Source organism: Colossoma macropomum, unplaced genomic scaffold (genome assembly GCF_904425465.1).
Source record: "Colossoma macropomum unplaced genomic scaffold, Colossoma_macropomum, whole genome shotgun sequence".
In the NCBI taxonomy this organism is placed as follows: Eukaryota; Metazoa; Chordata; class Actinopteri; order Characiformes; family Serrasalmidae; genus Colossoma; species Colossoma macropomum.
Window position 1 is genome coordinate 15,805,865 of NW_023494795.1, and position 17,341 is coordinate 15,823,205.

General features: G+C 38.8%; 1 protein-coding gene across 1 annotated transcript in view; it reads left to right on the forward strand.

Moving 5' to 3' along the window:
* Positions 1-17,341, forward strand: part of trappc8 (trafficking protein particle complex 8) — a 58,810-nt gene that overhangs the window by 29,462 nt on the left and 12,007 nt on the right. Inside the window, 14 exon segments of the mRNA XM_036581623.1 lie at positions 803-997; positions 2,373-2,536; positions 2,650-2,724; positions 2,967-3,066; positions 3,594-3,646; positions 3,648-3,743; positions 4,417-4,850; positions 5,808-5,910; positions 5,912-5,977; positions 7,123-7,219; positions 12,651-12,719; positions 13,369-13,427; positions 15,450-15,650; positions 16,730-16,831. Of these exon segments, the coding sequence (XP_036437516.1) occupies positions 803-997; positions 2,373-2,536; positions 2,650-2,724; positions 2,967-3,066; positions 3,594-3,646; positions 3,648-3,743; positions 4,417-4,850; positions 5,808-5,910; positions 5,912-5,977; positions 7,123-7,219; positions 12,651-12,719; positions 13,369-13,427; positions 15,450-15,650; positions 16,730-16,831 (1,814 nt within the window).

The window sequence follows — 17,341 nt, forward strand, 5'->3', positions numbered from 1 at the left end:
AATATGCCAAAACTGCAACAGCAAAATAGGCACTGAATACTTATTCAAAAATTAATTATTCTAGGTATTTTTAACTGCCTATTTGCTTGAACTAGACACCAGGCTTCTTTTCTTTTTGTATAACTGCTGGCCCACAGATTGTTGTTGGGGGAAGGGGGTCAGAACGCACACTTGCAGTGCATGCTGGGGACTGTAGTGCATCTCAGGGCGAAATGGGCTAGTAAGAATAGAAAATCAAAATAATTTCACGGGCTGAATAGAACTGTGTCATGGGCCTGACTTGGCCCGTAGGCCTTGTGTTTGACTCACAGGGTTTAAGGCAAATGTGATTTTGGCATGCAGTTAGCACAGTCATAACCATGAGCATAAACTTCCATTACTTGTTAGCTACTTTGGTCTCATAGCTCCAGTACAGAGGCAAACTTCAGACACTAAGCATGTTGTGGTGTTATTTTTGGGGTGGTACAGTGGGTAGCGCTGTCACAGCAAGAAGGGCCTGGGTTCGATTCCCTGGCCAGGCAACCAGGGTGCTTTCTTTTTGGAGTTTGCTTGTTCTCCTCGTGTCTGCATGGGTTTCCTCCCACAGACCAAAGACATGCAGTTAGGCCACGCTAAATTGCCCCTAGGTGTGAATGTGTGTGATTAAATGTGATGGACTGGCGACCAGTGACAACTGGTATAGGTTCCAGCAACCCCCTGTGACCCAGAAGGATGAGCGTGTTATTTGTGGCTGAATAATGGCTTTACATGGCATGACGTATAGATATTGTTGCATGTGTGTGTTTGTGTGATGTGGTGACAGGGGAGAAGCAAGCTGCCACCCACGTGTGGCTGGATCAGGAGTTTGACGGGGAGCAGGCCCAGCTGTGGGCGGAGCTGGAAGAGCAGGTGGTTGCCGTGGCTAATAGGGGGAGTGTGCCTATCAGCTTCCAGCCCACGCAGTACTGCCTTAGCAGCCACACAGACAACCTGCGTTACCCCCTCGCTGTGGTGGAAGGTAAGAGTGCTGCTCTCCTTTCATCCCTCCATCCCCCACTGAGTCTGGAAGTTTCAACTTTTTTTTTGTTTGGTTGATTGGTTGTTTTTTAATTGAAGCATTAATTTGCAATATATGGCTTTCCTGTGATATCTGTAGTGCTGACACTAGTCTTGCAGTAATAAATAACAAATGATAATATTGGTCAGTGCAGTATCTATGTTTGGAGTAATACTAGCTTCAGTAAGCACCCTACCTTTGAGTTGTGTGGCTAATTTTTTTTTTCTATCATCCAGCCTTCCCCAGGTTTTCAAAACACAGTGTTCTGTTGAAGTTTTTTAATTCATTTATTTTTCTAATTAGGCTTAAATCAATTATTCACTCTGCATATTGCTGCTGATTTCTGAAGAGGTTTATGAAAAGAAGAAGGTTATGAGGAGTTTTAACAAGGGATCGGTCTTGACCTCACACCCTCTGCGAATTACTCATACCATATTCGTATGTTTCAGCTTTTCATTTTAGCATTTAGAGACTTAAATGAAATGATGGCTGCTGTGATTTAATCATGAGAATGTTAATATCAGATCTCCTAACATGGACCTACTGTGTCCTGCTCATGCAGAACTTGTCTTTAAATTAAAACCTGATCCTGACCCTTTACTGCTAATGTTCAGGCTTTATTTAATTTACTCTTGCAGCGTTTGCCCATTATTTTACAGGGATGCACGCATTTACATTTTCCATGAAAGTCTTGTTAAAAATCTGAGCAGTTTTTCACCACTTCTCTCAAGTGGTTTGCCACTAGAATTACAAACAATAGAACATATGAAATACCTATGATAGCTTTGTATAAATACAGCTTTCATTTTATTTATCTGTGGCAAACAGTTAGCAAGACCATTGTTTAGGCTTAGTTGTACACTTAGGCCATCAGAGAGAGAGAGAGAGAGAGAAAGAGAAATCGAGAAAGCAAACAGTAGAGAAATTGTGGGAGTGCATGGAAGTTTTACAGGCATATTTCTTCAGATTAAACAAATCTACTATATAAAACAAACCCAAGCCCTGTGTTGTATGTGAAAAATTGGCCCAAATCTAAAGTAGCCAGTATTTTGCCCTCAGGCAGCTTCATTAGAAGCATACTTGGGATGCTTTTTCAGCAGTCTCGACGTTCCACAGATGCTTAGCACTTGTTACCTACTGAAAACTACTTTTGGGAGGGATTTGAAAGCCATGTTTTTTATTAAATGAAACCTTTTTGATTTGTGTTCATTGACACTGCTTATGTGCACCTTTTATTTTTGAATTAAGCATTTCGTCCTACAGGTTTTGCGTACGTGTTTCACTGATATAACACACTGCCAACATGCCTCCTTTTCCGTTTATTATGCTGCTTCAGAGCCCATGTTTGTGGAGGTGGTGTTTCGGAACCCTCTAAAGGTTCCGCTGGTTCTGTCAGACCTGTCTCTGCTGTGGAAGTTCACGACAAAGGACTTTTCTGGACCTCAGGGAGGCACAACTGGAGAAACCATTACCAATGAGAAGGAGGCAGCTGCAGGCACAGTAAGATCTGCATCTCCACAATCAGCTCAGGTCTGGGAGTGATGAGTGTGGGTTTTCTCTGTTTTAATTATCTGTGGTTAATTAAGCCTCCTTGTTTGCTTTTCTTGTTCCAGGCCACAGCTCTTAATGACATTATCAGCACTGAAGTCATTCCAGAGTTTACTGTTAGTCCAGAAGAGACAAAAGTGGTGAGAACTGTTTCTCCTTGGAGTGCTCTTTTTCCTTTCTTCTTGCTTTTCTTGTTCTTGATTGATTGCCAGTTCATCCTGTTTCTCTTTGACGATCTTGCTCTTTTCTGTCTTTCTATTTGTTTGGAGGGTTTGTATGTCTCAACATTGATTTGTTTTTCAGTCATTCTGCTATTTAATTTAATTTAATTTGTCTGATTTCAGTGTCCCGTCTCACTGTCTTCTCCCTCTCTGTCCTTCAGGCCCGACTGAAGTTGCTCCCTCATAAAACAGGAGAGCTACATGTGCTTGGTATTGTTTACAACTTGGGCACCAGAGAAGAGGACAACAGCACTAGTGAAGGTATCACACAAAAGCAGACACATCCGCACATTATTCTCTCATGTTTAACCCAAAAAGCAGTTAAACAGACATGCTTTCTAACTGGTGAAAATGCTAGTTGAGAAATGCTGTGCAGTCCAATGAACACACATCTCTGGACTTCATCTGCAATCACTATTTGTCGAAATTTAGTAGACACTTGAGTTATTTCTTCCATTACGTGTTCCTTGTCTTACATTTATTGCCATTTTCAAAATGGCACACTGTATGCTGAGAAACAGACTCTACCAACAATAAAAAAGAGACTTCTCTCTGAAATTACTGCAGTTATTATTATTGCACTACTTCTTCCATGTACAGCAACCTAACGTAATTCACTGTGCCATTTTAGTGTCAGGAGTTGTATCACTTAAGATAAACCTTGCAGTGTCAAATTTATCATTCATCTAAACTTAAGAACATTCCAAGTAGTGGAGAAATCAGTCAAACATTTTATGGATATGTCAAATATTTCATGGATATGTCTTGTTGCTTTCTGTGCTTTGCAGCCAGTCAGTATATGTTTGTGCGCGGGCGGCAGGACCTGGAAATCCAGGGCCCAGAGACTCAACGTGACCAAAGAGGAGAAGACCTCAGTTAGACATGGACCAGATCGCCGCCTAGACCCAATCATCACTCCTCCAATGCCCCTGCTGGAGGTGTGTGTGTGTGTGTGTATGTATGTATGTATGAGGCCTCTGTTATAAAAAGACGTTAATTATTATATAGAATAATAAAAGATGTTAATCATCGAAAACAAATATTTTTCCAAACTAAGTACTGCATTTTCATCGTTGCTGTTCAAAGAAAACCATGCATCTCCATTTTCATTTTTCTACATCTTTTTAACACACCAGCTGTCCTTTACATTGTGTGAAAATTTCATGTTGAATGGACCATTAGAAATGCTCTAAAATCACTTGAAATAAAACCTCTTTTACATTAACTTACATTGAAAGGTAAGTATGTTTTTGCCTTCTCCTGTAAAGGTACTATATGTGGAGATACTTGTTTAAAATATATGTTTAAAATCTTTCATATATAGCTAGCTGTTTTGCAGTAAGCTTTGAAAATACTATTCAGAATTAAAATTCACAGTTAGAAAATGCATGTAATAATTATCAGAACTAAAGTTGGAAAATTATATTGTGACAAGATTCTTGTTCATATTGCCTGGCCTGTGTGTGTGCATGTTTAATGAGGCCCGCATTAAGCACAGCCCTGACACAGGGCAGTCCAATTGCAGCACTGAAGCACCCTTTACAACAGTTAATAATGGTAATGTTGAAGCTATTATATTTCTGTTTCCCTGTCTTACTTTGCCTGCTGCAGGTGTTCTTCATAAACTTCCCTACGGGCTTGCTGTGTGGTGAGATTAGGAAAGCATGGGTGGAATTCGTCAACGTGAGCGCAGTTCCTCTTGCTGGCCTGCGAGTGGCGTCCACACACCCAGAGTTCTTCACCTTTGGCAGTGCCGCTGCTGACCTTACCCCTGTTACCCCTACAGCTGCTGAGCATTGCTCTGCGTACAAGACTATGGTCACACCCCCGTCTGATGCTGCCGTAACGCTGGTGTCTCCGGCAACATTTGGCATTACTGGGGACGACAGACCTACGGTAGTGGAAATCCCTTTAACTGGAGAAGTGCTAGGACCAGGAGAGGCGCTACAGATCCCACTGTGGCTCAGAGGACCTGACCGAGAGGGAGTGCATGAGATAAGCTTCCTGTTTTACTATGAGAGCCTGGAGAAAAATGCAAAGCTCAGGTAAATGCAGAAAACAGAGCTAATGTTATTCCACTTTTCATAGACCAGTGGTTTCCAACGTGGTCCAGCGGTAGTCCTGTGTTTTACCCATTCTTAACACGCTCAGTTCATCTCAGGAAGTTTAATTGCAGAGTATGAGACAACTTTTTATTGTTTTTTTTTAATTACTTGTGCAGTTTCAGTAGCATTAAATAAGTACATCCATGTTTGTTCTGGATTGCATTGTGCACAAATTATCAGTATTACTTTTATTTCCTGTTTTTGTTCTCATTACTGATATTAAAGATAACTTTAAAAATAACTTTAAAACCGTTTCAGACACATCAACAGACTGTTGCGTGTGTACTGTGTGTCATATTTCCCAGTCAAATCCCCAGATAAACAGATATAGATCGAAGTTTATCAGCCATTTTTTGTACATTTTTGGCCATTGTTTCTTTTGTCACTTGTGTTTGATAACTGTTATTTCTGAAAAGCTGAGCTTGAAGCAAAATTTAGGGGTGTGAGGGAGGGGGCAGGGCAAGAAATGTACTTTCGTTCTGTTGTCATAATGACCACTCCACCCAGGAGATCTCTGACTAGTTGAGAAGGAATCTGCAGGGCCAGTACTGGGAACCACTAATGTAGGCTTATCAATGTGTATGTTTGTAAGATTGAAAAGTATCTAATTAATAAATGTAAAATAACGTTATTGTTGTCCAGGAAGGATTCTCTGCTTGTGGATGTTAAGTGCTTGATTCACAGTTAAGAGAGCAAGCTTTCATCTGGAAACATGCTTTATGGCAGAGATAATTACTTTGTAATATCATTAGGAATTGCCAAATGACTTGAATCACTCATCTCTCTCTCTCTCTCTCTCTCTCTCTCTCTCTCTCTCTCTCTCTCTCTCTCTCTCTTTCTCTTTCTCTTTCTCTTTCTTTCTTTCTTTCTTTCTCTCTCCCCCTCCCTCCCTCTCAGTCACAGAGTCCTGCGTCACAAAGCCGTTATCTGTGCAAGTCGTTCGCTGAGTGTCAGGGCGACAGCAAGCCGCAGTAACACGCTGCCAGGGCAGAGGCAGGAGGGACGAGAGAGAGGAAGAGCGAAGCGGCAGCATGCTGGTCTTTGTGGATGTGGAGAACATCAACACTGTATGCTTATTCAAATAACCTTTGCATTTCCTGCACTCCTTAAAAGGGCAATTCCGTTGATTTTACGAGATTTCTGCACCATTCAGTCGTTGAGTTGTAAACAAACTCATTCAGAGAGGTTTGGCGTGAAATGGTGCATTGTAAAGAAACTTAATGACTTAGATTTCTTTACAGTGGTATTGATAGGAACTGGGGTGGCAATGTCTATACACAGTATAGCTATTTTATCTTCTGAGTTTTTGTATGTAGTACAGATGATGGTAAAACAGTGGCAAATCTGTAGAAAAGGAGTTTTCTAGGGGTCCTACTCTGCCCTACAACTCCTTTCAGAATCTGAATCACTTTATTTTACCAAGTATCCTGCACATACGTGGAATTCTTACTCAGTTTTCATCCACAAATGCACTCTTATCCTGTTCACTTTAGAATCCTCAATAAAACATTTGCTTTACTGAAGGAAAATGCAACAAAATTGCATACACTCACTTCACTGTGTATTTAGCAAACCCACATACACTTTCTATTCTTAAGTTGCAGTCACTCTGGACATTACCAGTAAGATGCTCATTGCACAATAAGCGCCACCAAGAAGGAACAGGAAATGTGTTGACCAAAAATTCTTCCATTTTAGTCCATTTAGTGACTTAGCATTTCAACTGTGCTAATGATATTGTGAGAAGAAGAAGGAAACTGAGCAAACGGTTGGCTAGCATGTTAGCTTAACCAAAAATTAACAGGGAAAAGTACAAAATGTAGTTGGATCATCTACTCCAGCTCTCCACCAGCTTATGTATTAATTTATAGCCAGATCAACAATGAAATGAAATGTTATGCTGAACATGAACGCTAAGAAAATTAGTTCTTCTCCCGTTTTGAATCTTCATTGGCACTTTCCAAAAGACTCCCCCTCCTGAGATCAGTGCATCCAAAGCAGTTGTGCTATTGGGTGCTGGTGTAGATTTGCAAGTTCACCAAAATTGTGTTCTTAAAGGAGAATGGGATGGAATGGAGAGTCTCTGGATTTTCATTTTCTGAACAAAGAGATTGATGCCTCTAAAAGTGGCATTGCTGAAAGTTATTATATGAAATGATTATGAACATGCTTCTTGATGCCTGAAATATTGTTTTTCTCTCTTTTCTCTCAGAGTGAAGCAGGAGTACGTGAGTTCCACATAGTGCAGGTGTCCAGCAGCAGCAGACAGTGGAGGCTGCACAAATGCATCAATCCTGCAGGAGACAAAGGTAAGAGCCATCCAGTTTCCTTTAGCTGTGTGCAAGTCTGAAAGATCCTATCTCCCTCAAAATGCTGTTTTTTGTGGTCTTCGACTTAAAACATCACAGTATTGTTCGAACTGCTTTTTACCCCATCTGTATGAGATCTGCAGTCTAAGCTGCCCCTTAGAGCCCTAAACGTCCAGTTTGATCTTGTCCTAAACTGACCCAGACGCCAAGTTTATGGTTCTAGTTTATTAATGGTGACTAAATCGTGACGGTTCGATGAAGTTTTTTGCTTCGTCACTTTCCGGGTGAGTGAAAACACCCTTTTGGGAAGTCACAAGGTCACTCATTCTGCCTCTGTAACTCTTTCTTTCTTTCTGCAACTCACTCTCTCTCCGTCACTTGTTTTATCTCTTTTTCTTTTCATATTTCTTTATCTCTTTGTTTCTTTCCCTCTTTTCATTTTACCTCTTTTTCTGTCTTTCTTTCTTTCTTTGTTTCATTTATTATTCTTCACTCTCTCTCCCTCTTTATTTCTCTCTCCCTCATTTCTCTCATTTCGCTCCCTCTCCCTCTCCCTCTCCCTCTCCCTCTCCCTCTCTCTCTCTCTCTCTCTCTCTCTCTCTCTCTCTCTCTCTCTCTCTCTCTCTCTCTCTCTCATCCTCCTGATGCAGTTCTGTTTCTATAGAAACTGTAGTCATGTCCGGGTACATTAGCCTGATCTCCCCAGTGATGACGCTGATAGTTTGCATTATGTACTGCAGGCCAATTGTTGTGATTTCTAGAGCAGAAACTATGTCTACATAAATGGACATACTCCAGTGAGTATGATGAAGGAAGGCTTGGCTCAAGCAGAAGCAGGAGTGTTCCTATATACACACAGTCTCGCACACAGACACACAGCATGTCGTGGCACTAAGATATTAAAAAAAAGGGTCACATTGCGTTTGTGCTGACTCATCAGGTGTAGTAAACGTTGCTGACACATGTAAATACACTTTTACCCTTTCCAACAGAACACACTCACTTCAAGGTTAGCAGTCACATGTGTGTGTGTATACACACACACACACACACACACACACACACACACACACACACACACACACACACACAGTTGAAGGTGGTGACGTACCAGAGCAGCATTTCTGTGTAGAGAACGATCCTGGGGGTCTTACTTAATCAGAGTGATGCAGTGTGCCTTACAGGTTCTGGTTAGTGCACACTTACTATTGCATAATTACTTTTTTATTTTATTGACATTTAAGTACAAGTTATTCATTGTCAGGAATCTCAGCAATGTCTCCTGAATAAAGTAATTCACTTGCATAAGGAAGAGGAAAATCAAGAAAAATAACTAGGAAACAAACAGGAGTTTCCAAAGTAGTTTTCAAAACATTAATAATGGATATAGTGAAAATAGTGCTGGAGCTATGAGGCTAACATTGCTAGCAAAAATTAGAAATCGATAGACACCCTAATCTTTTTTGTAAATACATCTTTAAAACTTCAGTGTGGTTTAGGACATCGTGTTCAGATTTCAACAACAGAAATCACAAATGCCATGTAGTGTGCATGCTTGCATAGCATGCATGTATACAAAAGAGGGAGGGAGAGTGTCAGAATTCAGCACAAAATTTATGTTCTGGTGAAGTACTGAAGTGCATCGTGCCCCCAGATGAAATGCCTGTTTTGCACTGTCCTCAACATCAAACTGGTACAAAATATGTTTTCTGTGGACACAAAACCTAAGAAATGAACTGGCTACATTATTTGTGTTTTGGCTTCTACACAGATTGTGCCTATAGGAGAACTTTTATGTGTGTGTGTGTGTGTGTTGATTTTGATTAGCCACTTCATTCTTTTATATTTTTTTATTTTTTTTTTTTTAATATGCAATCTACAAGCTACAGCTGTTGAGAAAGGCAGCACATCATCTGGAGAACAAAAGTGTTCGTCTGTAAGCAGTTGTGAATCTTTCTCTTACCTGAGGGTGTGTTCCTGATTGTTTTAAAGTGGCCAGTGTGGTGCTTCTTCTTAAGAAACCAGGCCTTGACCCTAATGATTGTTCAAGCTTTAGACCAATCTCTAAACTTCCCTTTATCACACAAATTTAGGAGAAAGTGGTTTTAGATCTACTTTTGCATGCACTGGAGGCAAACAGTATTTTTGAAATGAGTTTCAATCTGGAATTCAGGAAAAGCATAGTACAAAAACAGCTCTTGTGAGAATTTTAAATGATATTTTAATGCAGCCTGACTCCGGGGAGGCATCTCTTTTAGTGCTGCTTGATCTTAGTGCAGCCTTTGATACAGTGGATCATGATATCTTGAAAAACAGGCTTAGTAAATGGGCTGGCATATCAGGGACTACGCTAGATTGGTTTTCTTTTATTTATCTAATAGAAAATGTTTAGTATCTGTTGGAAATATGTTTTCTGTGCCCGATCTTACATGTGGGGTGCCCCAGTGTTCCATTCTTGGTTGTATTTTATTTTCACTCTACTTGCTTCCTCTTGGAGTTTTAATCAGCTGTTTTAATATCTCTTTCCATTTATATGAAGATGATACGCAGTTGTATCTGTGCGTTAATCAGAATGATTTTCACTGCTTATTAAGAAAGTTATTCAGTCATGTTTTTTCCAACTAAAAGAATATTGCAAAGATCGGACAGATTTTGTCTTTTTAGGTCTTAGACAGAATTATCCATGCATTTGTCTCCTCTTGTTCAGACTATTGCAATGCCTTATATACTTGCCTTAGTCAAGGAGCTTTGGCAAGACTTTAGTAGGTCCTGAATGCAGCTGCTTGGTTCTTAACAAAAAACTGGATGTAGGGAGCACATTAGCCAAGTGCTGTCCTCTCCAGTGGTTGCCAGTGAAATTCAGGATTGATTAAGGTCGCTGAGACTCTCTAATAAAGGGCTTCTTGTTGTTCCTAGAACTAAACTGAAGCAAAAGAGAGGCTGTGCATTTGCTATGTGTGCTCCTAAATTTTGGATCAGTCCTCCCCCTTGATATCAGACTCTCCATATCTTCTTTTAAGAAGAAGCTAAAGAATCACTTTTATTCACTAGCTTTTTTGAGTTGTGATCATAGGTAATGTACTTATTTTATTGTGAAGCACTTTGTAGCTCTGTCTTAGAAAAGTGCTATAAAAATTAGATTTATCTGCTTTGACTTTTTTTTTAAAAGTTATATAGTTTTTCTGATAACCCTACTTACTTCACACTGAATCAGAATGTATTTGTATTTTATTTCATAGTTAAAAAGCCAAACAGTTTCTCACACACTTAAATACATTTATGAATACAATCAACTAGTCATTGACAGGCAATTTCACTACACACATGACACTTTTTAACTTTTGTTCCTTTTTTTTCTTTGAGGGACACAGAAAAATAAACCGTAATCCCCCAAACAGTGATCTTACTACAACACAACACTTTTTTTTTCTCTTTCTTTCTGGTGAGTAATGCTCTGATATCTGAGGTGATGCATGTGACAGAGTTTTTTAGAAATCTACATACCTGTGTTCCCACCTCTCCGCAGTCTGAACAGATCATTTTGGAAACAATGTAAAAACAGGGCCCCTCACTCTGCCAACTGCTTTATGTAGCACTGCGGTCTCTTGGTCCTTGCCTTAAGCCAGAAGGCTCTGTCTTCTCAGCTAATACTGATAACATGAATAACTTGTAATATTCACCAAATTCCAGCAGCCTCTGATGCTCGTAGATGAAAGCCTGAGTTTGAGACGCGTATGAGCCAAATGACGTCACAAATTTGGATGTAAAACAGTATTTAGCACCGTTTGCCTGGGTTAGAATTAGAAAGTAGGGCTGGGTGATATGAAAATTTTTATTGTGATAACAGTTTTGGCCATATCAGTTGATATCGATAATTATCACAATATCAATCATTATTTCTTTCATGTTTAAACGCACATGGCACTGAGTGAAAGTTGAAGAAACCAGATGGTTAATTGTGGTTTTAAACTGTTCTTTATGGTCAGAACAAGACAAACACTTTCCAGACAGTGGAACATTTTCTCTCTCACTCACACACACAGCATGACCGCGGTTTTTGTAATATTCATAATTTAAAAAGAAAACATTATTTTTAGGTGTATATTGACAGTGTGCTATGCTGTCTGGTTACACATGCTAAACCGTTTAGTTTCTCAACAACATCGGCTTAGTATAAACAGCAAACATTAGCTGCCTCAGCACATCAGTGATGGATCAAAAAGCACTTCTGTCTCACTCCACAAGATGGCACAGTTCCTTAATGGTGATACCAAAATTACTATCTGTAACTGAGTGGTCTTGTGGTTAACACACTCGCCCCACACATGAGGGAAGTCATTGAGTGGGATGAACAAAATGTAAACTTAATTTTTATTTAATATTTTTTTTTTGGTTAGGAATAATTTGCAGTTTAAATTAATAAATCACAATATATCACAATGTGCCGTATCACAACACTTAACACATCACAGATCTTTAAACATCACAACAGAATTATATTGTGGTATTACCGTGGGACCTAAAGTCATTCCCTCCCTTACTGCTTATTATCTTAATTAGGACTGTAATCATCAGAGCATCACAAGATCACTGACACAGCATTTCATTTTCAAGATGACTAATTCTCAGATATTCTCATTTGCCTCTCATTTAAATTTTGTATGTTCTTGAAAGGTCCGTACCATGGAAAGTCCATTTTTCCTCCCTTTTTTGAACAAGCAAGTTTGTTCAACTGTCAATCTATCTTTTGATTCCCTGTCTGTATATTCATATATAGAAACTATGCCTCAAAAACAGCCCCTTTTAAATTAATTATTTGTGTGATGTCACAAAAAACAGACTATCTGCATCTACCTATTCAGCCTCTAGCAGTTTAGCCCCTCCTATTCAGCTGTTATAAGGAGTGTTTCAGCCTGGACTGTGCTTTGAATGACAGCCAATCAGAACAAAGGTCTTTTACCAGATTTTGGAGCATAAAACCACACAAATGGACATCAGAGAAAATAATAAAATACAAAAGAATGTAAGATGTGGACCCTTTAAACATGTGCTAAGCTGGTGTTGACCTATGAGTAGTAGAATGGAAATGTGCACTCCAGTAACTTCATCTGACGTTCTAGACAACTTAAACACATGCTTTAATAGAGAAAATCTCTGACCTTGAATGGAATAATTAATTCACTGAACTGCAAACTCCATCAGAGCCTGAAGTAGATAAGTGTGTGTCTGCACAGGCACGTGTGTGTGTATGTTGCTCTCTAATGCTTTTGCTGTCTAAAGGTTTTCTTAGAGAGCTTTTGTTTTCTGTAGGGAATCCAAACCTATGTCAGGGTTTTTCAGCCAGACAAATAAAGGAGAAGGAGAGTGTCTTATTTGTGTATCTTATTTTTGTTTTTTGATTCATTTGTTCTTTGTATGCTGTGATTTGCAGACTCCAAGCTGGCGAGCAGAGAGAGGGGGAAGCTGTGCTTCAGGGCAACTAGATGCAGAACACAGGAAGGTAAGACAGATTCATGCACAAAGTGCTGTCAATTAACGGTAATTACACTTCATCAAATGTAGTTGTTAGCTAATTATTGCTCATCATAGCTAGCACGTTAGACATACAGTGTCACCTTTTTGCTAGTCAGTTCACATCAGTTCAACTATTCTCAATTACTGTTGTCAGCTTTCAGTTCTAAAAAGATTTATGCTCATCAGTCACAGTCGTCTGTTAATCAGTGTCTGCTACCATTTTACTCTCTCTGCTGTTAAAATACAGCGCACTGTTAAATGTGAGCTGACAATTATTAAGAACAATAGCAATTAGTGTGCTGCTGTTGCCTGTGGCTTAACAAAACATTTGTCATTTTAGTTTTTTAAATGTAATTTGAAAATGCCAGATGCCTTTTAAATGATCAAACGACCAAGAGAAATTGCCCATGATGATCTGAAATAGTACATTTTTTATGTTCATTTATGCTGAAATATGACCATTTTGAACAGTAAAAATTCTATACGTACTGCAGACATAATTTTCCTACTGATAGCAGGTAATGAAAGCAGGTGGTCACTCAGTTGTCTTAGTAAGAAAGATTGTACTTGGCTGTGCTCCAGTATGGGGCTTTTTTTTGCTCATATTTTCTCTATTTAATATTCTATTTTTGCAGCTACCTCAGACGCACTGGAGAAATACACGTTTGCTGACCTAAATCTTGGCAATGAACAGGTATACTATGACACTGTTGATTCTTTAGCCCTTACTGTGAAGTCCATTGTGTCCCCAGATGTTTTTCACCCAGACTTGACCTTTTCAAGTCAAACTCTCTGACCACAGAGGCACGCAGACCTTCAGATATGTGCTAAGATGCGAAGACTGTAGCCGTGTGCACTTCACTGTTCCAGTTTTAGGCAGTCCCTGCTCAGTACACTATGAAAACATGAAGCTTTTTGAAATAAAGTATAGCTTCTGAAATGAAAAACGTTCATGGCATTACATCTTTAAAAGTAATTTAAGAGTTTACTTTGAAGCATTTAGTAGTTTCACTAAATGAGATCCTCATGTTTGCTGACACATACCTGTTTCTTTCATGTGGGTTTGCAAAGTTGTTGGTTGGTGTACAAGTCAGTCAAATGGCCCTTTCCTGTCAAAGTAGGTGGTTCTCAGCCATGTTAAATGACAAAACGAAACACTCTTTAGCCATAGCCAGAATTCAGGCTTGCAACATTAAAGCTATGGTCATACCAGGGGTGGAAATGGCCAGTTTTTACTAGGGGAACACAAAATATCCTAAAGTGCCTGTCTCTGGCACATTTTCACATTTAAGTATACCTTAAAAACATCATTTTCAGTCATAGATTTTTTTTAATCAACCAATGTATGCTTTAATCTAGTGTAATTCCTGTATGAAAAATACTAGGATGTTTCACGAGCTGAAAGCATGAATGTTTTCTTAATTCTTAGAAGCTTAATATTGCTACCTTACATCAGGCGTCTGACCATTTTTTCTTAAAGCTGAAAGTTAGCTGTGTATCTGTGTATTACCATTCACTCAAGTTGCATTGGCTAATGTGGTAATTTGTCAGGGACATTTTAAACTGAGCTCACCCACTGAAATTTCCAACGATAAACATGTGAATCGTCAAAAAATATAAAAAATATTTATAACATCGAAGTGAAAATTACTTTTACTATACATGGGTTCATTATAAAAATAATTGCCTAAATTTCCAAAATCTGACCGAAACACCATTCCATCCGACTTTTACTTCGGAATGGGTTTCCAGTGTGTTCCGGTCCATTTCCACTCTTGGTTCACACTGCAGGTAAAAGTGGTCCAAAACTGATTTACTGACCAAATCTGGTATATTTTTTTTCTTTGGTTGTTCACATTATCTTTTATCTTTTTATCTTTGTAAGAACGGTCCACCTGGCATCCTCATCCAGTAAACACAGCAGTCCACTTTTAATAGATTCCTTTCACATGGTGTCAAATGCACAAACTGCTACATCAAACTTGGAGGACAAACAATAGACACTAAAACACAGACATTACATAAAGTTCATAGAAAAGAATAAAACAACTGGTTGTTTTACTCTTGTTGTGCTTGTCTTGAGCTGCTTGTTGTAATTGTAGAAGTCAATCAAATAAAGTAAACAAGATTCTGAGTTTGATTCATTTTTCTGCCATGAATAGCAAAAAGACATAAATTCAGTTATTATACGTGTCAAATTAAGAGGCTTGTTGTGTGTGAAGATCTTTTGGACTTTTTTCTTTCAATATATCCTTGAAGGAAACCTATTTTTTTTTTCCTGTTAGACAAAACCTATTTACTTAGGTTGTCTCGCCGGTCCTCCAGCATGAAAAATGCAGAGCATAATCATAGTAACAGGCATTTTGATGACATGGCTGTAAGAATCTATTCCTGACAGCGCAGAATTATAGTGAAGAGTTGAGATGATGTAAAAATTGTACGAACTTTCATAGTGTTACACAAAAAAAGTTTGATCCACTGTAGAGTGAGCTTAACCTAAGTATGTTTACACTCTAGGCCCCTGTTGCTCTTGTACCTTTTGTCATTAAAACCTAATTATGTGCATGTAATGTGTTTTTCAGCTCTCTTATCATAGAAATTGCACTTGGCCTGTGTCTCTTCTTTTTTCATGCTTTATTGGGGCCTATAATATTTTTTTCTTCTTTTTTTTCATTTATTTCATTTTCTCTCTCTCTCTCTCTCTCTCTCTCTCTAGATTGTCAGTTCTACGACTCCTTGTGCAGACTTCTTTTTCCGGAGAGGTCCGCCCTCTGAGCCCAGGAAAGGAGGTGTGATCACAGTAGGGGGTCTTTTGAGGAGGCAGAGCCTCACTCCAGCAAGCAGCACTGATGACAGTATGACCAGTATTGTTCGGAAATGCAGTGAAGTGGAACTCGACATCATCGTGCTCTGGAAGGTGGTGCATTTCTATTATGATCTTTTGCTTCCACCCTAAATGTCTGCAGATTCAATTTACAAGTTGTTACACTCTTAAAAGTGAGGGTATCTCAGAGGGTTCTTTGAGCAGTACTATAGAAGCAACACTTTTGGTTCACTAAAGAACTTTGTTTGAAAAAGACAGCTGTATCTAAAGAACCTTTGTAAGGTTCAGAAAACCACATTACATTACGTTCACATAATGTAAAGGTTCTATACTGAATTAAGAGTTCTTCAGAGAAACTTTACATTATGTGGAGGTTCTTTTAATTGAAAGGTTTTTCAGACTCGCATATCTAAATTGTTTTTTTAGAGAACCATTCATTAAAAGGGTTTTGGGGAACCAAAGGTGTTGTTCTATGGTTGTTCAAAGAACCCTTGTTGGCACCTTTGTTTTGTAGAACGCAGTGTAGAACGCTAAATATCTGCTTGTAATGTAAATACAGTCAATTATAGAAAGTTAAAATAACAACCAGTGTATAATATCTGCATAAATTGCAAAACAAGAAGTAGCTGATTAGCTATCAGCCTATTATCTTATTCTATTTTTACAACTTTTTTCTTCTGTTATTAGCTGAAATATTTTTTCACATCCTTTTTTCATTTTCTCCATTCCAACTTGTTTGCAACTATAGTAAAGCAAAACTTTTATGATGCTTATTGTCACTGTTGAAACAAAACCTCCAAAAAAAGTAACTTTGCAGAAGAAGGATAAACTTTATCTTTCAATGTACGTTAACGTAACAATTTTTTAATAAGTGATTTAAATGTTTTTTTTTTTTTGCTCCGTTCGCCTTGAAATTGAAATACAAGTTTTGTTCTGACAGCTACAATATGTATCGTGAAAGTGCGTTTAAGTGTCCTCAGGTTGTATTTTTTGATATTGTACACCCTTTCCTAGCATACAGCCATGTTGAATTGGTTCTAATCCTAGCAAAGAAGACTAGCTTCCCCATACACAAACAGAGAAATGGCTGAATTGGGCGTTTGTCAGTGTGCTTTTGGTTTGTTATCTTTACCTCTCCTTTTGTCTGATGTTCTGTGCTGCTGTCATTGCAGGCCTATGTGGTAGAGGACAACAAGCAGCTCATTTTAGAGGGGCAGCTCCATGTGGCTCTGCAGACCATCGGCAAAGAGGCCTGCTCACTCTCACAGAAAGAGGTGTGTCTGCAAGACTTTCCAACATGTACACGCGCACACACATACACACTTCTTCTGTTGATTTATTTAAAGTGTTGTCTAATTTTATGTTAGTGCCTAATACTGTTTACACACCGAATGCAGCAGGAATAAACAGCTCAAAAATGCTGAATATTTATATGCAGTGTTTTCACATCAAAGCTATGCACACCAGACACAATGTGTTGTTTTTTTTGAAATACAGAAAAAGAACCAATGGGCTAGATGTATTCAAACACAAGAAGACAATATTTGCTCTTCAGAGAATGGGCAGACTGTGCCATCTGATAATCTCCTTTCTGTTTTGGAAAAGTGAAAGGAGAACAAAGTTTTACTATTTCATTCAGGAGCTGAAAGTAATTTCACATAGCTCAGGTATCTGTAACTTAATCTGAGCTGCTTTTGAAGATGCAGCACCACACATAATAAAGAAAAAGACAAACTAATCTTATTCATGTTTCTCAGTGCTGGGACGCAGCCAGTCTGTCATCT